The 24,470-nt window shown below is 35.9% G+C and overlaps 2 protein-coding genes across 6 annotated transcripts; both read left to right on the top strand.

Moving 5' to 3' along the window:
- Positions 1 to 1,839: 1,839 nt before the first annotated feature.
- Positions 1,840 to 17,768, top strand: LOC132186066 (Splicing factor, CC1-like protein). Of its 5 annotated transcripts, none has more exons than XR_009440703.2 (16): positions 1,840 to 1,981; positions 2,637 to 3,271; positions 3,805 to 3,873; positions 8,546 to 8,627; positions 8,737 to 8,793; positions 9,616 to 9,671; positions 11,807 to 12,041; positions 12,411 to 12,494; positions 12,767 to 12,841; positions 13,437 to 13,520; positions 16,181 to 16,245; positions 16,319 to 16,559; positions 16,643 to 16,731; positions 16,824 to 16,938; positions 17,023 to 17,151; positions 17,515 to 17,768. XR_009440703.2 is itself a non-coding variant. In XM_059599859.2 (15 exons), the coding sequence occupies exons 2-15, from the start codon at positions 2,688 to 2,690 to the stop codon at positions 17,062 to 17,064; spliced, it is 1,878 nt and encodes a 625-aa protein (XP_059455842.1). In that variant the 5' UTR covers positions 1,840 to 1,981; positions 2,676 to 2,687; the 3' UTR covers positions 17,065 to 17,443. The 5 variants fall into 5 exon arrangements, 3 of the variants coding, with proteins under 3 accessions (XP_059455842.1, XP_059455834.1, XP_059455860.1); XR_009440704.2 differs by having other exon boundaries at positions 17,507 to 17,768; XM_059599859.2 differs by lacking the exon at positions 17,515 to 17,768 and having other exon boundaries at positions 2,676 to 3,271; positions 17,023 to 17,443.
- A 487-nt stretch (positions 17,769 to 18,255) lies between these two features.
- On the top strand, positions 18,256 to 22,941 carry LOC132188571 (monooxygenase 2). The gene is made up of 6 exons (XM_059603071.2): positions 18,256 to 18,643; positions 18,744 to 18,890; positions 19,102 to 19,170; positions 21,190 to 21,355; positions 21,731 to 21,959; positions 22,363 to 22,941. Exons 1-6 carry the CDS (start codon positions 18,567 to 18,569, stop codon positions 22,905 to 22,907), a joined length of 1,233 nt encoding a protein of 410 aa, XP_059459054.2. The 5' UTR covers positions 18,256 to 18,566; the 3' UTR covers positions 22,908 to 22,941.
- Positions 22,942 to 24,470: the final 1,529 nt, after the last annotated feature.

Here is a 24,470-nt window from a genome sequence, read left to right as displayed (position 1 = left end):
TCACATATACCTGATTAGTATTAGTCGCCTTCGATTCTCATTGATGCCCTAATGGGGTTGGGTCAAGTTATGGCTCAGTTAAACTTAAAGAAGCGCATGCGGTTTCCACCGTCTAGACCCCTCCTGCGCTGCTCCTAGCGAGTAAGTATTATTATGGTCACGTCTAGGTAAGATAACCACAATTGGTTCCCATGGCCTATCCTTTTTCAATTAGAAAAAAGAAAAAGAAAAAGAAAAAGTTATTGTTGCTTAGAAAAAAAATAAAATAGGTTCTTGTTAACAGGATCAAAATCCTCTTCCTTCTCAAGTGTTGATGGCCAATGTTAGATTTCACAAAATTAATAGTATGTATGTTGTCATGTCATTTTTAATCTTAAATGAAGTTGCACTCACTCACACCATTAATGATGGTTGAGACTTAAATGAAAGTTAGTTTGCATGTAATCTCTTGGATATTTTCTACTCACAGGGGCAAGTGTGTCGTTTGAGCGAAAGAGAATCTGGAATTTGGTTGAGAAGAGAAGATGGAGTTTGGGTCACCAATTTCTGACTTCCCATTTGCTTCTGCACTGCAAGGGTTGTCGGGCCACTTTTGTGGGTGGTCGGCCACCCATTTTATTTTGGGTTTTTTTTTTTTTTTTTTTTTAATGAATTTGAAAAAAAAAAAATTAATATGAGATTTTTCGTAATTTTGATTCAATTCTAATTTTTGCATGATCAATGATCAGAGTAGAGATATAGCATAATAAACCGCTTTAAGCTCTATCACTACTCACATCATATTGAAAGATACTACATTGGCATCCTAAATGGTGCTTCTCTCAATTCAAATGCTTCAAAACTAGCCCATGTGTTGTGGACAAGCCATATTGGGTAATTTTTATTTTTATTTTTTAATAATGGTTGATTCAAAGGTTGATTTGAACTGAATAACAATGAGATAAACGTGTGGCTTTTAACATTACTCGTGTTATGAACGATTAGAACTAGCATAACTCTTGTGCTTAGGGTTAAATAACAAGAATTGTAATTTATCAATTGTTCACATTGGTGGTTTTTGACCCTAGTGGTGTAATACATTTGGGTGGGTAGATTAACTGTTTACCGGTAGAAGTTGGTCGGTAATCGGTTAAGAATTTTTATACCGACGTCGGTTCAGTTCTGTTAATCGGTATAAATATTTTTTTGTCGGTTAACCGAATTAATTGATAATAAATATTATTTTAGTAGAATGATGATTATAAGGGCATTAGCTAGGTTTTTTTAGTAGAACATATTAGTTGGTGGATTCTATGACCAATTTATTAGTATAACATATGTATGGTAGACTCTCATTGCGTTAATTAATGAGCCCATTTAAAATTTGTTTAGTTCAATAAGCTATTTTAGCCCAAAAAAATAATTTGGGATCCAAAAACAATCAATTTGTGGTCCAATAAATAAAGTTCACGGTTAACCGATTAACTGAACTTTCAAAATAAATCATCATCGAAATGTAATCGGTGATTTAACCAAAAATTTTGGATAACCAAACTAAAAATGGCTCTATCGAATCGAATCGATACCCACCCTTATTACAAATATTGTTCTAAATTTTATGTATTTTTTATAAGGATTTAAATTTTCTATACAAAATTTATAGAAAATTTATAATAAATTTCTATCCAATTCATAAAAAAGTTTTAAGAAAAATAATATAAGTGAAATAAAGTCGTTTTGATATCGCAACCCGATTATATACGGTATTGGATTCGGACATTGGAGGGTCCAGATCCGTTACTGACCCAGGCTATAAGGTCACGTGCCGCTCACTTTTTTACCTTCTTGCACTTACGAGTTACGATAGAGCAGAGAAGCCATAAATCTATACTCTCACACGCGAGCTCGAAACCTAACGTCTTGAAGTTTTAAGCGCCAGAGTGCAATCTCGCTGTTCTTCAGTCTACGATTCGAAGCTCTAAGATTCCGTTTTGCTCTGAAGGTAATTTTTCAAATTCTTGTTAGGAACCCTAACCGTCCGTTTGGTTGCTGAGAAACGTTGTAAGCCTCGGGATTTAAGTAATATATAAGTGTTTTTCTTTTTGTTTGATTTCGTTTTACTTCCGTGTGATGCATCTGAGAGCAAATGGAATTTACGTGATTGTAATAAGGGCTTGCTTTATTTCTGGGTGTTCTAGGGCTTGGGAATGAATATTGGATTGAAAATTATGTTCCATTTAAATTAAGGCTTATATTTGATTATTATAGAAATTGGATGGAAAATATTTGCTGGATATTTTTTTTGGGAGAATGAAATTCAACCGCTTTTTTTTTTTTTTTTCCTTTGTGGGGGCGTTGTAGAATAGCATTCAGTTGTTATGTGTGTGGTTGCCGAGGAATGTGAAAGGAGAGAAATTGCATTGTATTGTATGTTTTGATTGGTTGGAACTGAAATATGTAACTTATGATGATTATTTGAATGAGTTTTCTTGGGCTCCAAAAAATGCAAAATTAAAAAATTTTGGTATTCTAGTTGTATCTACCTATTGTCAACAACCAACCAGAGTATCAGGCTTTTGGTCTTTACTATTTTGGCACTAATGTTCTTTTGCAGCTATGGTTGTGTTGATGTTTTTTGTTTTTTAATTGGTTGCCAGATTTCGACTGCAATAAACTTTATCTGTGTGGTTTTTAAGAGGAAAATTCTGATGGATTTTGACGCCTATGATTATTTGGAGAAAACCGTTGAAAACCCTGAGCCCCAGAAAGAGAAGGAAGGTGCACTTAATGGTGGCGGTGAAACTGGGAAGTCCGGAGACAAAGATCGTAGTCGCAGTTTGAAGCATAGGAGTGATGAGAGGGACGATAATGTGGAACGCCACTCGAAGCGCTCGAGATCAGGAGATGATTCGCGTGATCGTGATCGGAATAGAGAGAGAGGCTCATCTCATCAACGCTCACGGTCTAGAGATGGGGAAAGGGATCGACACAGGAGTAGCCGGGAACATAAGGATAAGGAGAGAGATGGGGATAGAGATAGGGATAGGGAGGAGAGGAACGGGAAGGAGAGAGATGGGGATAGGGACAGAGAGCTTGATCGTGATCGAGACAGAGACAGGAGAGAACGTGTCCGTGAGAGTGAGAGGGACAGGGAGAGAGAGCGGTCACGTCGAAGCAGGAGTCGATCAGAAAGGCATCGGAGTGACCATGACGAAAGAGAGAGGAGTCATGACAGGGAGCTCAAAGAAAGAGAAAGGGATAGGGAGTTACGGGAACGGGACAAAGAGAGCAGGTATGTTTTATTTTATATTCATATATTATTAAGCTCTGTTTGTACTTGTTATGTGTTCATATTGTCACATGATTTATTACTATGAAATAAGTTGGCTGCATGAGCTTCATGGTGTCATATTGATTGTATACTGAATCTAGAATAGCTCTAATGAAAAGCGAAGGTTAATTTATGATGTTATTTCATATGATTTCCAGTACATGCACTTTCAGATGTAAAATGGAATGAAATAAGTCTTCTTAAGTTGATAGTGTTCTTTATGACCTATGTTATCTTGCTGAATTGTAAAACTGAAATGGGATCTGAGCAATGTATTTGTGTAGGGAAAAAAAGTTTCTTATTAAAACATTTATTCTCTTGGGGACACAGAAATTTGTTAGTTTAGAATTGTAAGAAACTCTTGGTAATCTACCAAAACTAACGAGTAAGATTTTTCATTCAAATATGTTTCTTGCTAGTCTGCAGGCTAATAATAGTTAGGAATGAAATTCATTTAAAGTTACACAATTTAAAAGGGATAACTCTTCTTACAGCATGTCAATGGCAACTAAGCACATGAGGAATCCCACCCATTTCGTGAAGTTGGGATCTGAAGGAAATGAGTGAGTTCTCTAAATTGAGTGGTTAGTGTTAATGCTTTCAAGCAACGATAGTATAGGTACTTTTTGGGAGGTAGGTGTGATCTTGTAAGACCTTAAATCAGTGCTCTAAACATTTCAGAACCTTGGTGTTAGTTATGTGCGTTGTGGTTGGTCCACCTGATTTTAATGTTAAAATTGAGTTTAGAGTGTTAATGCTTCCAGGAAATGATAAAATAGGGACTTTTGGGGTTTTGACACCTTACATTGAACTCTAAATATGTCAGTACATTGATTCTGCACATTGGCTTCAGTTATGTACATATACTATGTAATCAGAAGGTGGATTTCTCCTTCTCTGTTTTTTCCCGGAAGTGAGTGTTCCGTTTGGTCATTTGTCCTAATGAGTGACATTTTTGTCAAAAAAAGAAATGTTGGTGCATGCTTGGTATAGTTTTTGAAAACTTTGTTTTTGTGTTGTGTTTTGAAAAGAGTTTTTGAAGAGGTGAAAAGAGAAAAGTGTTTTTTTTTTTTTTTTTTTTTAAATGAATAATGTGAAAAGTGTTTTTGGTTAGACCACATTTGAAAAGTGTTTTCTGTAGGGTCTACAGAAGAAAATTTTCTCGTAGACTTTTTGAAAAGTGTGTTTTAATGTTTTCGAAAAGCAAAAAATCTGAGAAGTGTTTTCAAAACATGAAAGAAACCAAATAAATAAAGCCAAAAAAAATCAAGGGTGGTTGTATGGTCACCTCTCTCTCTCTCTCTTTAATAGGTAACAAGTTAGCTCTACACCTGAAAAAAATAAGCATGCGTAGGAAGTTTTTTAAAAAGTGTTTTGTGTTTTGTTTTTTAAAGACCGTGAGAGAACAATGGTGGAATTGGAGGCCTTTTTTTTCCTTCTCAATACTCTCTACCATTGGACTGCTGCCATTGATTGTTTTCTTGATTACTTATAATTATTTTTTTTTCAAGCTTTCATGATTTCCTAGAATTTTTTTTTTTTTTTTTCCTTTTATGGTTAGGTGTTTATCTTGTTTGCTTCTTGTACTTGGATTGTGCCTTTGCGCGTTTTAATGAATTCCATTTACTTATCAATAAAAAGAAGAGTGTTCTGTTTGGTAACTATTTTTCAAACAGTGTGTTTTTATGTTTGAAAAGAGAAAAGACTTTCCAAACACGTTACCGAACATGGCCATGGGTTTTTCCAATTTGTTTGTTAGTGAGTTGAAAGCAGCTCAATCTGCAGCAGGTTTAAATTTCAACTTATGGAGTCATGCTCCAGAATGTTATTTGTTATTAGAGATGGCACGAATACTTAATCGAATTCAATTGTTGAGGCTTGAAGATAGGCCTTTATTGAGGGGAGAGTGTGATGTATTACTGCACAAACAATTTTCTTTATCCTTGCTGTACCCTTTATATGCTATGAACATCTTGTGGTATTTATTCTGCATATAAAGAATTCTTTTGTTCTACTTTAGGTGGGGCCTGATTTTATGATATTTTCTGAGTTTTTAGTGATTAACTGGGACATGGGGTCAAAGGTATGTCATTTGCTTGCCTTAAAGAGTTGGTGATGTACATTTGGTGAAGTGTTCTCTGATAAACGAGTGGTCAATTGGGAAGGAACTTAATGGAAACAGTCAGCACCAGTGATATTCAACTGGAACGGAATATATGTTATATCATCTCTTTTTTCGTGTTTCATCATCTAATATCTTCTTCTTTGTCTGCTGCTGCTACTTCTATGACATTTTTGAGCCGTCAGGTTGATTACTTCTTTTTTGTTGGATTTTTCCTCATGTTCACATGGCTAATATCTTCCATGTTTGTTTTTGCACCACCACTGCCAACACTACCACCATTGTCATCATCATCTTCTTCTTATTGTTCTTGTTTTAATGAGCCATATCTGTAGGGGTTTCCCTTTTTATTTTATTGTCTATTTTGACTCTCCCAAGTTATTCTTCTTATTTGTCTGCTGCTGCTGCTTCTTCTTATTTGTCTGCTGCTGCTGCTTCAATGGCATTTTTGAGCCGTCAGGTTGATTACTTCTTTTTTGTTGGATTTTTCCTCATGTTCACATGGCTAATATCTTCCATGTTTTTTTTTTGCACCTCCACTGCCAACACTACCACCATTGTCATCATCATCATCTTTTTTTTATTTTTCTTTTCTTATTAGTCATATCTGTAGGGGTTTTCCTTTATTTTCTTGTCTATTTTGACTCTCCCAAGTCCTAACACATTTTTTGGATTATTCTAGAGTTTACATTGTTTCTGAGCTTTTAGCTGATTGTAGTGTGCTTTTCATGCTAGTAATCATTATTTGTTTTTGAGAGAGGTAATCATTATTATTTGTTAAGGGTAAATGTGCTGTTTCCATGTGTCACTTATGTAGGTAAAGAAAAAGTTGTGAGACTTGTGTGAAAAGGCTTCTTATTTCCTTGCTTTCTCCCTGTTTCCATGTGTCACTTATGGGGGTTGGTTGCATTGTGCTTGTGTATGTATGCTATTCTTGGTCTATGCTTTGTTAATGTAGCATTTAGCCCAAGGTGGTGGGTCATGTTTATTGCGCTATCTTCACAAGTTATAATTTGGGTAATATTATGGAGAAATTTGTCGCTAACAAATGTTTTAGTAGGAGCAATGCCTTGCTCCTTCTAGAAACATATGTTTTGTAGGGGTCCTGCCTGGTCCACTCTTTCTCTCTTTCTATGTGCCTGTTCTGTTGCTTAGTTACTTAGACCCTAGGAAGTTGATATGAGATACTTGTTTATGACATTTGAAATTCAATGGAGCTGTTGACCATTTCTATAGTGCTGATAAGTAGGACACTCAGGGGAGTTTCTTAAATTAACTTAACATAAACAAGTGTATCCATTTAGTGCTGTTGATTGAAACATCTGCAGTGAAAGAATCTACTTGTATATGTCCCTTGTGTGCTGGTAAGCTTAGTTGATAGGGAAAATGATTTGTCCTCTTATCTTTAGATTTGAGTCCAGGTTGCCAATATGCTTTCCTCTTTTATTTGGCATGAATTCTGTGTCCAGCCAACTGGACACAGGTTCTGCATTTGATGTGGAAGCACATTCAATCGAACGAGTCACCTTGTCTTTACCTTAGTTTTGCTTATTTTGGGCCCATTCTTTCCTCGAAGTATAATGATCGCTTTTTAACGGGTTTTATACTATAATCTAAATATATTTTCTACACTGGTAGTACTTAAGTTTAATATAGTTACTATTTAACAGTATTAAAAATTCTGTATATTGAACATTAGATTCTGGGAACTCGCAGATATGCTAGAGCAATCTTCAGATGGTCTTTCTGGCAATTGCGCCAGGCACAGGAACTCAGGTCATGGGTTTTTAACGTTTCTCTTAAACTTTCTGGAATCTCTCAAAAGCTTGCGTTGCAAGATTGGGGGTTTCGATGTTGGGGTTTTGACCATGGCGGTGCTGTAATGTTTTGATTTTTGTTATCCTCCACCTTTGAACTCAGTAGCTTGATTGTATTTATTCTGTTGCAGAAATGCTGGTGAGGGAGTGATGGGCTTTGCTTAAGAAGCAGTTCATCTTCTGATGCCTGTGGGGGATTTAATGTTCTGATGACTATGAGATTGGCCATTATTCTTTTGCATATATTATAGGTTGATTTATTGTTGATATGTTTGATTGCCTGTCATGAAGTTTTAGGTTTTAGATGACGATTGTTATCCTATTTATATCCTTCTCAAAGTCTCATTCACTATTATCAAATCTCTGAGTTGCTGTTATGTGTAACTGTGCAATTGACCACAAGTTGTTTTCTGTAGTCACTGAAGAGACTTTTTTGGATCTTCTTTTGAAATTATAGATTCCTGGAAATTATTTTTTCTCAATTAAATCCTTTTGCATTTCCTGCATTATTTACTTTGCCCTTTCATACTTTCCTTACAAGCACTTACATTTTCTAACAAGAAACTTTATACGGATTGCATATAGTGTCTTATTTTCTGAACTTTCCTAGGTGTGAGACTCTAGAGCTCAAGCTTTCTCTATAAGCATTGATAAGTTCTGATTGGCTTGCAAATTGTGTGAGTCCACTTTTTTGTGTTACCTGGGTATAATGTGATGTCACTAGTATGAGTTTACAATGAAAATGGGACTGTAGACCTGATTTTGAGGTCTCAGTTTTGTTCTATCTGCTTTGTGGAATATGAACTTTTAACAGGTTCCAAATTAATGCAATTAGGTCCTTGGGTACTGCCGTCAATACAACATGATGATGCTGTTTCATTTATGATTATGTTGTTCCCAATTTTTTCATTACCTTTAATTGCCACGTCTTTCTCCAGGTTGGTCCTTATCATATTTAAGATGAAACAGTCTTTCGATTTCACCATCTGCCTGCATTGGTAATTTCATGTTAACTTTGTGTAGTTCCCTGCAGGACTGTTTCTTGGGTTCGGCCTTTTTACACATAGTGAAGAATAATTTGCTGCCATTTTCGGACTGCTATTTTCTTTCTATTCATTTACAATGCAGGGCAATGTTTGCCACATCAAATGGATTTATAGTTGCAAGGAAAATAATATACATTTAGGCTTAAGAGTGCCCTAGCTCAGCTTGTTTTTCCATTAGAATTTTTCATTAACAAATTTGTCAGTTATTAAACAGTTTGGGTCTATATTTCACATCTTCATTCTCTCGCAGACGATATAAAGAGAAAAAGGAGGAAGCGACTGAACCAGAGGCTGATCCTGAACGGGATCAGAGGACAGTATTTGCTTACCAGGTAATCAAATACATTGGCCATAGGCATTATATTCGTGCTCTTGCCTTAAATTCTGTCAACCATATTTTCCTTAAGATTTGACTTATTTTCTTGGCATGAAATTATGAAGATTTGTTTGAAGGCAAATGAAAGAGATGTATATGAGTTCTTCTCAAGGGCTGGCAAGGTTGGTATTTGTTAATTTTTTGCTTTGTATTGAAATTTTATCTTCTGTTTTATATATGTAATCTTTCAGAAATTATGGAATATTATAGATTAAAAGTTATAAATAGTATTACTTACGAAGAAATTAACCTTTATACAGTTCACTTTGTACTTTCTGTTTTAGACCAATGAGCTCTAGCTTCACTTCCCATCCCCATAGGGTTCGGTTGTAGGGTTTGATTATGGGTTTAAACTCATTAGGTGCATGGATGACTTACTACTACTACTAATAATAAAAAAACAAAAAGTCCTCCTTTTGGATAGGCAAGGGATTTGCTAGCTACTTATCAGAAAAAAGGGTAAGGGAGACGCTAGCTGTAAGATGAAATACTTGAATAAAAGATTTTTAGTATATCATATGAATTTACTAGAATGTTTTTGTAGGGTTCCCTCTTGCAATATGTGCTTCTATGGAGCTAATATCTTGGCCTCAACTTTCTTTTTATTGTTGACATCCTAACTCTCAAATTTGGTTTCAATATTTGTTTCGATCTGAGTGGAATGCAGTGAAACAAAATTTGGAATAAGTGACTGCGTGTTTAGGGAAAGATAAATTCTGGATGTATTTAACATAAAGCTAATTGACATGTCTCAAAGTGAGACAGCAAGTGTTTAGTTGCAACTTTGTTGAGTTTTTTTACCTCATTTAAGTATTTAACTCTATCCATTGCTCATATACACACACAAGTGCTGCGGCATATTTTCTTTGTGAGTTGATTTTTTCTTCTCTCTCTCTCTCTCTCTAAAGGCAATTGTTACTATGTTGCTTTGTCTCTCATCTCAGGTGCGAGACGTACGACTTATAATGGATCGCAATTCAAGACGTTCTAAGGGAGTTGGGTATGTTTCATCTAGCTATATGACTCAGGCTCGCTTACCTCTTGGTTGATCTTGCTTTGATTTTACATATATATTGTAGCCGATATATTTTTGAAGCTTGTCATACTAAAATCCCTTAAAATTAGTGCTACATTCTTATTTTCAGTTAAATAAATGAAGGTATCAGAGGGAACAGTTTCTATAACAGTAGATATGGTATTAGCAGAAAGCATATGGTTTGGAGGCCTATGCATATCGTTAATAGAGAAAAGTCTACAGATATAAATTATTTTTTTAACATAAATGAATGCTATCATATTATGGTAACATATCAATTAAAAAAAATCATCTAAATCTACATGTAGTTTGCCTTTAACAAAACCTTGTTAAGTGTTGATTATTGTTGTTGTTTTCCTATATGTCCATTTAGCGTGGTTCATTTTCTTGCATCAAATGCAAAAGGTAAAGTAACTATTTGTTGGGTATGGAAAAAGGAAGAGAGGAGAAAAATGTCAATACAAATAAGACCATATAGTTTTATATGATGGGAAATAAATGATATGTTATTCGGATCTATTCTCAAATAAAGTAAAATAAAAAGATATATTTGGTTAATGCGAATGGGCCTTATTACATGAATAAGATGAGGATTTCATTATTTTGTGATATGGACGTGTGACGCATGTTTAGGATTTTGCTTCCAGATATAGTAATCGGTGAGATATTTCTCATAGATTGTGACAATAGATAGTCCATTGGGAATGTATTAGAATAGTCTGATTTACTTGCTTGTAGCATTCTTTCATCTGCACCCTGTGCAAGGATCATTTCCTGGAACTACTGCCAGATCTTCCCTGAACTGTGTGTTTTGCTTGATTGCTATGAGGCAATGCGAATATTGTTGCTGGATGTAGGTACTATTGCTTGGGGAGGAAAGTATTCTGGTTAAATGAGAAAATGGTGATGGGGTTTTCAATTAAGCAATTTCCATGTTTTATCTATTTTAAAAGCTGAAACCATATAGCAAGAAATTGAACAAAACCACCACAAATGTTTCTGTTGGTGCTTATGTAAGTGCGTTGCGAGAGTCAGCGTGCATTGGATGGAAAAGGAGGAAAGGCTTGTTGAGAGAATATTATTGGCTGGAAAAATGTTTGAGCTTCAAAAGGCTGAGGGTTTGAGGTAGTTGGTTGACAGCAGAAGTCAAAGAATATGGTTGTGCATGAATCTGGAAAAAGTGCTTAGCCCGTCAGGGGTGAAAGCTCCTGAATTATATGGTAACTGGTTCTGGCGGGTGGGGTCAGTTACCCGTAGGAGTTTGATTAACGGTGAGGATTGTTGTACAGTATGTGTTTGCGACGTGCAATTAATCTGAGTAAAGTTCTCCTACGTTATTAAAAAAAAAAAAAAAAAAAGAATCTGGAAAAAGAAAAGGTCAAATGGACCAAAAGTTAAGGAAATGGTGAGAAGACATTGGTCTATGAGGTGGCTTCATGATTTGAGACATGATTGTGGGAGTGATGCTAGTTTCTTGTTGAGGAATTGTACCGATATTAGATATATCATGTAAGAGTCATCGGTCGTTTCATAGGGTGTAAACTGAGAGTGGCTGGTTTTAAAGGGAAGTGAAATCTTATTAACTTGTTATTCATTTAAATTACTGCTTGAGAGTTGAATAGTTAGAATGATATGGTTTTCTTTTGTACTTCATGCAGTGTATCTAGGATTGATCCTCCAACAGCAATGATGGATAGAAAAATTGACCATTTGTTTTGAACTGTGTGGAGACTGTAGCATTATTATGTTTGTATATTTGTTTCATAATTATTTCTTTTGAACTCTTTGCCTCGTGGAGCATTTGGAGGGAAAAAATGATTGGAACTTCGAGAACTAGGAAAGGACTTTGGGGGAGCTCAAATCCTTTTTCTTTTATTCTCTTTTCTTAGACAACTGCTTTTTTAGCTCCCTTAGTTATTAGCTTTAATGACTTTCTTATTCTCTTTTCTTCTACTACTTAGGCTTTCTCTTGTATACTTTATGTGTACTAGAGTTGCGCCCTTTTGTGCTTTTTGATATATACTTCATTACTTATTAAAAAAAAAAAAAAAAAAATTCCTTTTGAGTCCTTTTGATCCTAACTATGTTTCTCTTGGCAGGTATATTGAGTTCTATGATGCAATGTCTGTCCCTATGGCAATAGCACTCTCTGGTCAGCCTCTTCTTGGTCAGCCAGTTATGGTAAAGCCATCAGAAGCTGAAAAGAATCTGGTACAATCAACTACAGCTGTGGCTACTGGACCTGGTGGGCTTATAGGCCCCTATTCAGGAGGGGCTAGAAGGCTGTATGTTGGCAATCTGCATTTCAACATGACTGAAGCTGATCTTCGTCAGGTAAGCATATTTTATGGGGCATCATTCTGTCGAATCTGTAGGGTATTATATTGCACAAGTTATTGATTGTACTAGAGTATCAATGGGAGGAGGCTGGTAAATTGGAATGGGCTATTCCTCCTTGTTATATTTTATATTCTTATGTTTTTGTTTTTACGTTCTCTTTATAAATTCTTAATTTTTAAATAACATGAAAATAGTTTCATTAATATAGATGTTCTTTGGTCTTCTCATTAGTTTTCATGATTTATTTATTTTTTTGTCACGGTTATCATGCCTTGTTGAAGTTATTTTTATTTGAATTCTTGATATGTTTTTATTCCTCTAAATAAATTATTCAGATCCTTTGCTTTTGTTCTGAATGTTCAGGTTTTTGAAGCATTTGGTCAAGTAGAGCTGGTGCAGTTGCCTCTTGATGAAACTGGACATTGCAAAGGTTTTGGCTTTGTCCAGGTGAGTAACACTATCAAAACATATAATGATTACTGAAACTGCCTGTAAATGCACCACCCTGAAATAAGTATTAAATGATATAATGAGTCCTTTACATTGATTGATTGATATTGGGTTTCAATATGCATATAGCTTGTTATTTCTAAATCAAATGGTATGCTACCTGATATAGTGTTCTTGGTTGCCTCTACTGATGTTCAGGTGGCCATGTAAGATGCTCATTAAGTTTCCTCCTGAGTCAGTGGGCTAATTGAATATGTTGTTTATTGCAGTTTATACGCCTTGAAGATGCTAGAAATGCACTGAGTCTGAATCAACAATTGGAAATTGCTGGTCGGCTCATCAAGGTATTGCAATCAAGTTGTTCATACTTATGTTAGGCTTGTGAAGTTTTAGGCTTTACAAGGATTGTGTTTTTCACTTGTTAGATGCCTATATGAACATGTAAGACCTCAATTAGTTAGCATTTATGCTATTTGTGTTCTGTTGAATGTGCATGCAAACTAATGGGGTTCAATTGTTTTGAACTTTTGTTAACTAGAGCTGGTGTAATTCTAGTCATATATTTGCCTCCTCTGCCCCCCAAACCCCAAAGAATATGATCTGTAATGTACGCATAGATGTGTTGTTCCATATTTACTATGGCACAGTGTTGTAGTCCATTGGGTTAACGTCTGCTTCTTGTCATTTCTAATATTGTTAAATGGTTGTCTTGAGTAGCAGCATATCAGTCAATACCATAACTTAAAAAGAACTTTACGTAGTGATCCAGAGTAATGACCGAAGGTCTATCCTTTTAGATCAAATTTTGATTTTTTGGCTGTCACTGGTCTTTACTAACTTAGCAGGTGCTTCTGCATAAGTCTTGAGGGCATTCTTTTTGTGTCTCCTGCTTGGAATATTCTCTTATTCTTTTTATTTATTTTTTTATTTTTTTTTCAGGTTTCAGCTGTTACTGATCAAACTGGAATGCTAGATGTTGGAGGAAATCCTGGTGACTTTGATGATGACGAAGGAGGTGGCTTGGTTAGTTAAACTTCTATTATATTTTCTCTCTCTCTCTCTCTCTCTCTCTTTTAAATTAATTTATTATTATTATTATTAGGGGTGATCATGCGGTTAACTAGCCGCAACTGCTAGGCAGTTAACTGCCCGGTTAGCGATTGACCGCATCCAGTTAACTGCTTTTTTAGGCTTTTTTTGGGCTCACTTAAATTCTTTTTTTTTTTTTTTCCTTTTTTTTTTTTTTAGGGTCCAATTTTCAGTTTTGGGCTTATTTTGCCCTTTTTGGCATCAAAATATACACTATTTAACAAACATATAGGTGGTGATATACCACATTGAGCTTGCTCCAAAATGAGCCCATATAAAAAAAATGTATAGGGTACCTAAAAAAGCCCAAATGCTATCAGCATAAAAATAATAATAATAATAATAACATAGTTATATGAAAATCATCAGGATGATCAAATTTCTAACCCAAAGTAATATAAATATGAGAATAAAGGAAAAGCCAGTTGTTAAAAAGCTTTAGAGTAGATATCCCAAACAAGGAACACAAACATAAACATATTCAATATACCATAATAAAAATATAATATTATAATATATATATATATATATATTAAAAAAGCGGTTAGCGGTTAATAAAAACCGCATGAACACCCCTAATTATTATTATTATTTTTAAGTCTAGGGTTTTCTTTCGTATGCTTCCTGTATATTTAGGGGCGCCTTGTGCTTTTAATGATATTTGTCGGTTACTAATAAAAAAATTTATCTAGTTTTTAAAATTTATTTCTCTCCCTTGAAGTTGGTTGAAGGACCAAGGCTTGATGCTCCATCTCTCTCTCTTTTAATATTTATTATTATTATTTTTTAATACTATGGCAGTTATTTTTTTTGTTTCTTTCATCTGTTCATCGGTGATGGCAATCTTACATGATAACCAGGAAGTTGTGGCTCTGTGCCAAGCAATGTTTAGAGATTGTTCTTACGAGCATGAAAGCTCTTACTGCATCCACTGCTTTTGTATAATGCTCACTGTTACCATAGTTGGTTCAGTGGGCTTTTAGTGAGTATTACTTTGGCTATGAAGTGGCCTTTTCCTTTAGGCAGTAGCATGCGCTGATCTAGATATATTCTTGCATTTTCTGCTTATACAAAAATGATGATAATGTTTGATTTTAAATATCAAGTCCTGGGTGCTTGTTAATATCACTTCAAGGCAGAATAAAGATTGCTTGTGTACATTGCTTTGGTTTGGTAGCAGATGAGGAAACTTGAATTAGATAACTCTTCCAATAGGAAGCCATTTATGAAGGAGTTTTTTGACTGGTCGCTGATTCCTGTATGCAAGCAAATTTCATTTTTAAAAATTTAAATATCTGAATTAATCTTTTCTTTCTTTCTATTTCTCTTGTTGCTCTGGCTTAGATATCTGCAGTAATTAACATAGATATTAAGGTGCTTCAAAAGAAGAGTTTTTAGAGTCGCAGTGAGAATGTGATTTCTAGGCCTAGGGGCAGACCTAGTATTTTAGATGTGGGAGGACAAAATAAAAAAGTTTGGGGGGGTAAAAGTTTGATTTTTTTGATAAGTAATAGTCAATCTTATTGATAAGTAAAATAAAAAATACTTATCAAAAAAATTGACTATTACCCCCCCAAGTGTAGGGTTAGTTCCGCCGCTGTCTAGGCCCAAATGAGGGTATTCTACTATTATTTTTCGGTGGTAGTACATTTGTCTTGTCTGTTACTTGGTAATTCAAACCAGGCATGGGGAGCTGGTCTTTGACTTGAATATTCTCCATAAAAGCTACAAAACGGCATTTTCATTAAACGCATTAGACAATTGTGCTATCTTTTAGTGTGGTGATAAGGTGATAAATGATATTGCCTCTCCCTTGTGTCATTTTAAAATGTTGTTCAACTGAAGGTTTCATGCTTTTAAGCAGTTAAGAGGGCTGTCCTCTCTTTTGGCATGTTGGAGTTGTTTCTTGTTTGAGAAATGATACACTTCCCAAAAGATGGTTCACAAATGATGTGTCAGCATCCTATGATCAGTTGGTGACATATTTTCCTAAATAATAAATCTCATGAGATAGTGATACATTATTTGGGAATCAACTTTTGGAGAAATCTGCTGGGAAGTATAGCATTTCTCTTCTTGTTTTTATCACTGAATTTTTTGATTTCTAGACTACATCTAGTGCTGTTGCACTGGCTTCGTGTTGCTACTGTGTTGTCATTGACCTAGTGGTGTTAATGGTGCTGTTGTTGTCATGAAAGTGCTACTATGACTTGCTGGACATCTTAACGTTCATGGTGACAAAACAAATGATTCTGAACTTTTTCTCTGTCAACAATATCCAAAAGTTCTAGATATTGTGCCCTTTTTTTTTTTTTTTCATTTGCATGTCTAAATTATGTAATTACATATCTTTGGATGCCAGATTTTCTTTATAGTGTTTCTCTAGTATACATCTCATGTACTATTGTTACAGCCTTTTTTGCGAATAAATTCAATATATTAATTATCAAAAGATTTTTTACATTTCTCTGCTCTAAGTTATCCATCTCTCAATCTCTTGAATATTCTGGTTGGTCTATTATTAAACATCTGTTTGTTAATTCCTCTTCAATAAATCATTGGCCAAGCTGACCTGTTGTCCTTTTAATTCTCAGTCTCTAAATGCACGTTCTCGAGCACTTCTCATGCAAAAGTTGGATCGCAGTGGCACTGCATCTAGGTTTGTCTCTGCCTAATTTGTTATTATATCTGAAATTGGCCTGTTTTGATCTGAGATTTTCTTCCTTCTGCAGTATTTCTGGTTCTGTTGGCACTACTGCCGTCAATAACACTGGCCTTGCTTTACCACCGGCACCTATCCTTGGAGCTGCTCCTGTGGTACCTCCGGTTGTTGCTCCCCTTGCTTCTTTTCCTGCTCTTGCTGGACTTGGCGCAGGTCTTCAAGTTCCCACTGCTGCTGTGCCAGCTATTGATACAATTGGTGTTCCGAGTGAATGTTTATTACTAAAGGATATGTTTGATCCAAATGTTGAGGTTGGTGGGTTTTGCATTTTTAAATAGTTTTCTGTTCATATTCTTGTTGCTAGCTTATTTTTGAATGACATCCCCTTTTGCAGACGGAGCCAGATTTTGATTTGGATATCAAAGAAGATGTTCAAGAAGAATGTTCAAAGTTCGGAAAATTGAAACATATTTTCGTGGAGAAGTGAGTTTAGAGTGCAGCTTTTTTTTTTTTTTTTTTTTTTTTTTTTTTTTTCTTTGGATACTTGGGTCTTATATATTTATACTGATTAACAGGAACAGTGCTGGCTTTGTGTACTTGCGATTTGAGCATACGCAAGGTGCAGTCGCTGCACAGCGTGCTCTCCATGGAAGATGGTTTGCTGGAAAGATGATTACCGCAGCATTTATGGTAATCATGTTTTCTATGGCTTCATTTTATTTTAATACATATTGCACAATACAAAGACTAAAAATAAAATTCACATGCATGCAGGTACCCCAGGCATATGAGACTAAGTTCCCTGAAAGTAGATAGGATTATGATTCTGGATGTACAACAATGGGAGTCTAAAAGAGTAGTCTGTATGCCTATTGATGCCGCTTTTTATTGCTGCCTCTTAAGGTTAAGATAAGATGTCATTTGCTTGTCTTCAGTTTTGGGATTTTTTGTTTATTGTTTTCTTTTTTTTTTTTTTTTGGGAGGGGGGGAGGAAGCGAGGGAGAAAAGCTTGTGTACAATAAGTAGTTATACTCGGGTGTTTGCAAATGAGTTGCTAATAGCAGAAGATTGTGAAAAGAAGTCATACTTACATTTTATGAATTTGTTACTGCCTTTTACAATCAAAATCTAAGAGTCAACTGTTTGGATGCAACTGCTGCTTCCTTTTGTAATCTTGAGGTTTTTTTGGCTACAATTTCTGGCTGTCAGCTTCTCTTGATTATACTTCTATGTTGTCTGATATTGGTTTTAAATTTAGTTTTGCAGCTTATGGCTTTTGAAGCCTCTCCCAATGGTTGTGATTTCCAGAGCCATGGTTCATCCTTACCCCAGATGTTGGAACTTATCATTTTTCTCCGTTAGACTAGATTGAAGCCCTAGTACAAACTAGACCCCACAATTTTTGTTTTTGTTTTTTTTTTCTCAACACCTAGAAAGTGCTAATGATGTTTTGTCGAAAACTGGTTTGAGAGTTTGAAACCATTCTTAGGTATCAATTACAATGATCATGATGTTGTCCACGCGCTATGTGTTTGGACTCTCTGATTTTTCATTCGAAATGTGCATTTTTAATCAAAATTGCAGAAAATGTTCATTTGAAAACATGGACAAATTCACTTTTTTGTGCAGTAGGCAAGATGGTGCATTAAGCCAAACTGTGTATTCTCACGTACAACACGCATAGACAAAAGCATATACTAGAACATATTTTAACTGTGTTATGAATTTGCTATTTTTTTTAAATTGCACATTTTAAAATTGCCAAACCAACAATTACCGATGTACTAGATTGCAAATATGAGATGCATGTTAGAGTCTGTTTAGGTGTGCGTTTGAATAGTATAAAAATACGTTTAACATCTTAAAAGTCTGTTTGAAGAAAAATGTATCCGATTAGTAAAAAAAATTGAAAGCGCTTTTAAGGGTTCAAATAGCTTAAAAATGGCCAAAAAAAATACTTTTTAACTTTAAACTCTATTTTTCAAACACAATTTTAAAAATGTTCTTAGTGTGTGTTGTGATTCAAACGTACTTCATGGTCCAGATATTAGAGGCATATTACACTTGCGTACAACATTTGTATTGTCTGCCATCTTGGCCTTTGTCAGTGTTGTCACCATCCTTTTGTTATCGTCCTTGACCCGTTCCTTGTGGGGATAAGGTGGCATTAAATCCGAGAAAGCTCATCCACAAGGCATCCAAATTCCGGAAACTTCATTAATAATCCCAACCAAAAACCAAATCATTTCACGTATAATTATACTAATCCCCATTCTCCCCCACCCTCCTAAAAAAAAAAAAAAAGGCAAAAAAACATCATGGAAGAAGTAGTTGAAGACATTGTGATTGTAGGAGCTGGAATTGCTGGCCTCACAACATCCTTAGGACTTCACAAGTACCTATATATCTTCTCTCTCTCTCTCTCTCTCTCTCTGTGTGTGTGTTGTGTTGCAACATAATAATTATGATTGTAAGTGATGCGAATGTTTTCAAAGGTTGGGAATCCGAAGCCTAGTATTGGAATCCTCTGATGGGTTGAGGATCGAAGGATATGCCTTGACATTATGGACCAATGCTTGGAAGGCCTTGGATGCTGTTGGCATTGCCGATTCCATTCGTCACCAACATGAACTCCTTGATGGGTAACTATTTTATATATGTATATTCACCCTCTACATCTGCATTGTGTATGTAGGGTTTCTATTATTTGTCTGTTGGTTCAATGCTTAATTAATTGCTAGGCTTTTTACTGAGCGATTAATTGATGGTCTCTATTATTTACTGTTTACCTGTACCAAAATTATTGTCAAAGAAAAGAAAAGAATGAACTGACCCGTAGCGATTTGAGTGCAGGAACGTGAGTACCTCTACAGTTTCGGGACTTCAAACTTCATATATATCTTTTAAGGTCAAAGGAAAACAGTAAGATTTTTTTTTTTTTTTTTTTTGGGTTCATTTCTCACATTCCTGCATTAGAAAATAATTTTCTTATAAGGAAGGCAAACATAGATACAATTTATAACCATTCAGTGAAAAGATCATTCCTTTATCTGGATGGCTTATCTTCTCAATGTGGAAATAGGGTGTTACAACTATGTATAACAACTAGGGTTCGTTTATTTCGACATAAAATGGTGGTCAATGGAAAATATTTTTCTTTTGACTGAAAAATTTTTCTTTAATTTTCGGAAAATGAAAACCGTAAACCATTTTTTGACTTTGAGCATTTTATTCTCAAATCGACGGACCCTGCTAAGACTTGCCTGGAACCCTGCCGGGACCCACTCGAGACTTGACCAAGACTCGCCCAAAACCCGCTCGGGACCCCGCCGAGACCTGTCCAAGACCCAACCAGACCTGAATGGGACTCGCCCGGACCTGACCATGATCCGCTGGGACTTACCTGGGACTCGTCCAGTACCCGCTTAGGACCTTGCCGGGACTTGCCCAGGACTCGCCCGGACTTGCCCCGGACTTGTCCAAGGCCCACCTAGGACCTTGCCGGGACCCGCCCGAGACTTGCATGGGACTAGAGTAGGACTTGACTAAGACCCAACTGGGACCCCGCTGGGACTTAACTGGGACCTACCTGGGACCCCACTCAAGACCTACCCGTGACTTGATCGGGACTCGCCCAAGACTTGCTCGGGACTTGCCCTGGACTCGACTAGACTTGAACGGGACTTGCCCGGACCTACCTAGGACCTACCAAGGACTTGACCAAGACTCGCTCGGGACTTGCTCGGGACCCGTCCGGGGCTTGAATGAGACCCAATCGGGACCCCGCCATGACTTGACCGGGACCTGCCCCTGACTCGCCCGGGACTTGCTCGGGAGTTGATTTAGACCTGCCTAGGACCCTGTCGGGACTTTACCGGGACTCGCCTAGGACCCACTCGGGACTCATCGAAAAATATTTTCAATGGAAAATATTTTCGGCGGAAAACATTTTCCTTGAAAATGATTTCTTAGAAAACATTTTCCGGTATTTGGCAGGTATGGAAAATCAGGCGGGCCCCCGACGTCGAAAAATGTTTTACATTTTCAACAGAAAAACATTTTTCTGGAAAACATTTTCCGGTATTTGGTGTGTACGCAAAAGCATATTAAACACTAAATGCGGAAAACATTTTCCGGTATTTGACACGTACGGAAAATCGGGTGGGCCCCCGACATTGAAAAATGTTTTACATTTTCAACAGAAAACATTTTCCTGGAAAACATTTTCCGGTATTTGGTGTGTACGCAAAATCATATTAAACACCTTGGCAGGTCCTGCCAGGGTGTCGGGTTGATCCCGACGGGGTCTCGATAAGGTCTTGGTAGTGTCCAGGTGTGTCCCGGGTAAGTCCGAGTGGGGTCCTTGCAAGACTCGGTTCGGACACCTCTTAAAACTTGGTTTGGACATTTTCGCAATTTAGAGGTTAATATGATTTAATGAAAAAATATATAGAAAGAAAAAATTTTGATTTTCCGTACACGCAGTAAACGCCGTAAAATGTTTTCATCAGAAAACATTTTCAGGGAAAATGACTTCCCTGAAAATATTTTCCGACGGAAACCATTTTACGTCAAAGAAACTGAGCCTAAGTGAAAGCGCTAGCTATATTATATGCGCTATTATTTTAACAACTGACACTCGTATATATCAAATATTTCTTGCAAAACCAAGAAGTTTCTAAGTATTTGTCCACTTTGCACTTCTTGACAATCATTTCTTTATTTCTAATTACAAAATGCAGCCATGAGACAATTTAGGTGACAAATGTTATATACCATGTCGGAAATTTGTTTTTTTGTTTTGATTTGATTTTTTCTTTTTTTCTTCTTTTTTTTTTTTTTTTTTTTTTAATTTTTTAATTTTTAATTTTTTTATATTAAATTTGTGATTGAGATGTTTGAACAGCTAGCTAGGTTTAATAATTGGTGTGTGATGTGCAGTGGAGTCCATGAAGTTCGTCGTGTCAAAAGGAATATGTTGGTGGAAGCCATTGCAAAGGAGCTTCCAAGTGGCACAATTAGGTACTCTTCCAAGGTGGTTTCTATAGAGGAATCAGGCTTCTATAAGCTTTTGCATCTTGCTGATGCAACCACTTTTAAAACCAAGGTAAAATTCATTTCATCGTCCAAAGGAAAAAAAAGAATCATCAATCCTTGCAATGTTTGTTCGATTTGCAACAAACCCAATTACCTAGAACCAAAAACAAAAAGGAATCGTGAATAAATTTACGGGGAGAAATCTTGAGCAGACCATCTATGTAGTTTACAATGAGCCCTATTTAGATACAAGAATGGAGGAACACATCCCATGATTCAAGTGCCCAAATTATGTGTGGATTGATGTTAGTTGTAAATGGTAATTGGTAAGTGCTTGATTCATGTTTCCTTCCTTAACAATGTATACCAAAAAATAAGAACATAATTTACTTTTGATTCATGTTTCCTTCCTTATTGGAGTACCAATGTTTTGAATGAATTAAAGGTGTTGATTGGGTGTGATGGAGTGAACTCAGTGGTGGCAAAGTGGCTGGGCCTAAAGAAACCAACTTCCACAGGGAGGTTTGCCATCAGGGGCTGTGTAGATTTCAAGCACAATCATGGGTTTGCTTCCAAGTCCATGCAGTTCTTTGGAAATGGTGTTCGATTTGGTTTTGTTCCTTGTGATGATGATACTGTTTACTGGTTTTTCACTTGGATTCCCACCAGCCAAGGTGAGTCCTTCCCCTCAACTTATAAGAGCATGTTTGATTTTTTTTATTTTTTTTTTTTAAAAAAAAAAAAAAAAAAAAAAATTAAAAAGGTTTTTGTAGTCACAAATGCCATGAAAAAAACAATGTTGAAAGTTATTTGGAACATGTTTTTAAGCCGTCTTCATTGTTTGTTTGTTTTTTTTTTTTTTTTTTTATGTCAATTTAAGATTTTAGAATAAGTTATAATTTATATGGTATCATATAAAAAATCATGAATTCAAACCCTGCCTCTCACAATTTACCTTTAAATTCAATTAAAATATTTCACATGTTGTCTGATTTCATACTTTTTCTTAATCTATTAAGATAAGTGATGATTTTTGACAAGAAGATGCTCCTAAATTTTTCCTTGTCTTTTTTGCAGAGAAACAGACAGAAGATAGCCCAGCTAAAATGAAGCAACTTGTATTAAGCAAGCTAGGAAAAATGCCTGAACCAGTAAGGGCCATGATAGAAAATACTGAAGTGCATAGTTTTGTCCCATACCGGATAAAATACAGACACCCATGGCAGCTTATTTGGGGAAATACAAGCAAAGGCAACGTTTGTGTAGCCGGAGATGCTCTCCACCCCATGACCCCAGACATCGGCCAAGGTGGGTGTGCTGCTCTGGAAGACGGTGTTGTTTTGGCAAGGTGTCTTGCTGAGGCCATATCAGGAAAAACAAAGGAAAAGGCTGAAACAGAAATGGATGAATATAAGAGGATTGAAATGGGGTTGAAGAAGTATGCCAAAGAGAGGAAATGGAGAAGTATTGAGCTCATTACTACTGCTTACATTGTTGGTTTCATAGAGCAGAGTGATAGCAAAGTGATGACCTTTTTAAGGGAAAATTTTTTTGCTGTATTCCTAGCTGGTTTACTGCTAAAAAAGTCTAGTTTTGATTGTGGGAAGCTTATCATTTCTTGAATTCAATCAAATACATACTCTTTATATTATTGCTTCTGTAAGATGCATGGTAATTTTTGTGTTTTTTTTTTTTTTTTTGGGTTGTCACTTATATATATATATTAGTGTTTTTTAACTTGGGAGACTCTTTGTCTTGCATTGCATGTAACATCAATGCTAATGTTGCGTAATTTTTCTTGTTCATCGCATTAATGGGTGTTTGGAGATTGATGTGGACATGTAATTTTTACGTGGAGAAGATTTTAAGAATGATTGATTTGTTTTTCTTGTGAGGGTGATTGGTTGATAAGAAAGTCTAAACCTCCTTTTCCCATCAAACTTTTTTAAAAATTAGGAAAAATTACAGTTTACCCCCTTAAAGTTGACAGTATTTTTTAATTTGAACACCAAAGTTTTAATTTTTGCAATTTACCCCCCAAAGTTTCAATTTTTTTACAATTTGACCAATTTTATCCAAAACTTCTCATATTGTCCTTAATTTTTATTTTTTATAAAATTTTTTAAAAAAATTCGTTCCCATATTGTCCTTAATTTTTATTTTTTATAAAAATTTTTAAAAAAATTCGGGGTGGCCTTAGCCACCCCTTTGGTCATCTGGTTATTTTTGCACCCCCAAATTTGTTTTCATTTTCATAAAAAACAAAAAAATAAAAATAAAAATCAGGGGCAATATGAGAATTTTGGAATGATATTGGTCGAATTGAAAAAAATTAGAACTTTGTGGGGGTGGATTGCAAAAATTAAAACTTTGATGTTCGAATTGAAAAACACTGTCAACTTTAAGGGGGTAAACGGTCATTTTTCCTAAAAATTAATCATTAAATCTTCGAATATGAATTATCCTCTCCTTAATGCTTATTTATATCCACTCCACACAGGGATCTTTGGTTTTTAGCAAATGCATTAGCTATGTTTGGGAGAGCAGGCCCGGCACTGTAGCTGGAACGGTACTGTTCCAGCTACAGTGCCAACTGACACGTGGCGCCAGAAAATAATTTTTTATCTTTTTTTTTTTTTTTAAAAAAAAAAAAAAAAAACGGTGGGAAACCAGCCCCAGATCGGCCAGGGGTGGCTCCAGCCACCCCCTTGGCCAAAAATGGGGTGGTCCGGCCACCCCATTTTGGTCAAGGGGTGGCTGGAACCACCCCAGCGTTTCCCACCGTTTTTTTTTTTTTTAAAAAAAAAAAAAAATAAAGATAAAAAATTATTTTCTGGCACCACGTGTCAGTTGGCACTATAGCTAGAACAGTACCGTTCCAGCTACAGTGCCGGGCCTGCTCTCCCCAAACATAGCTTTTATGCACCGAAGGTGGCAAATGGGCCCCCAATAATAATGCAATTACTTTATTCAATAATATTTTATTCCTATTATTTTATTGCACCTGGTTGGCGCTCAAATCGAAGTTTTGGTTGGCTTCCAAAACAACTTAGAATAATGTACCACTTCAAATTTAAAATATAGGCGGCCATCATCAACTTGGCTTGTTCTGATCAGCAAGCATCATATTCACCACCATGGAGCAGTAGTTATTATAATCATCCTACTATTCCTCCCAATTTTTT

The sequence above is a fragment of the Corylus avellana genome, chromosome 2 (genome assembly GCF_965113065.1).
Source record: "Corylus avellana chromosome 2, dhCorAvel1.hap1.2, whole genome shotgun sequence".
Taxonomy (NCBI): Eukaryota; Viridiplantae; Streptophyta; class Magnoliopsida; order Fagales; family Betulaceae; genus Corylus; species Corylus avellana.
The sequence above is the reverse complement of the archived record's forward strand: the minus strand, read 5'-3'. Positions and strand labels throughout refer to the sequence as shown.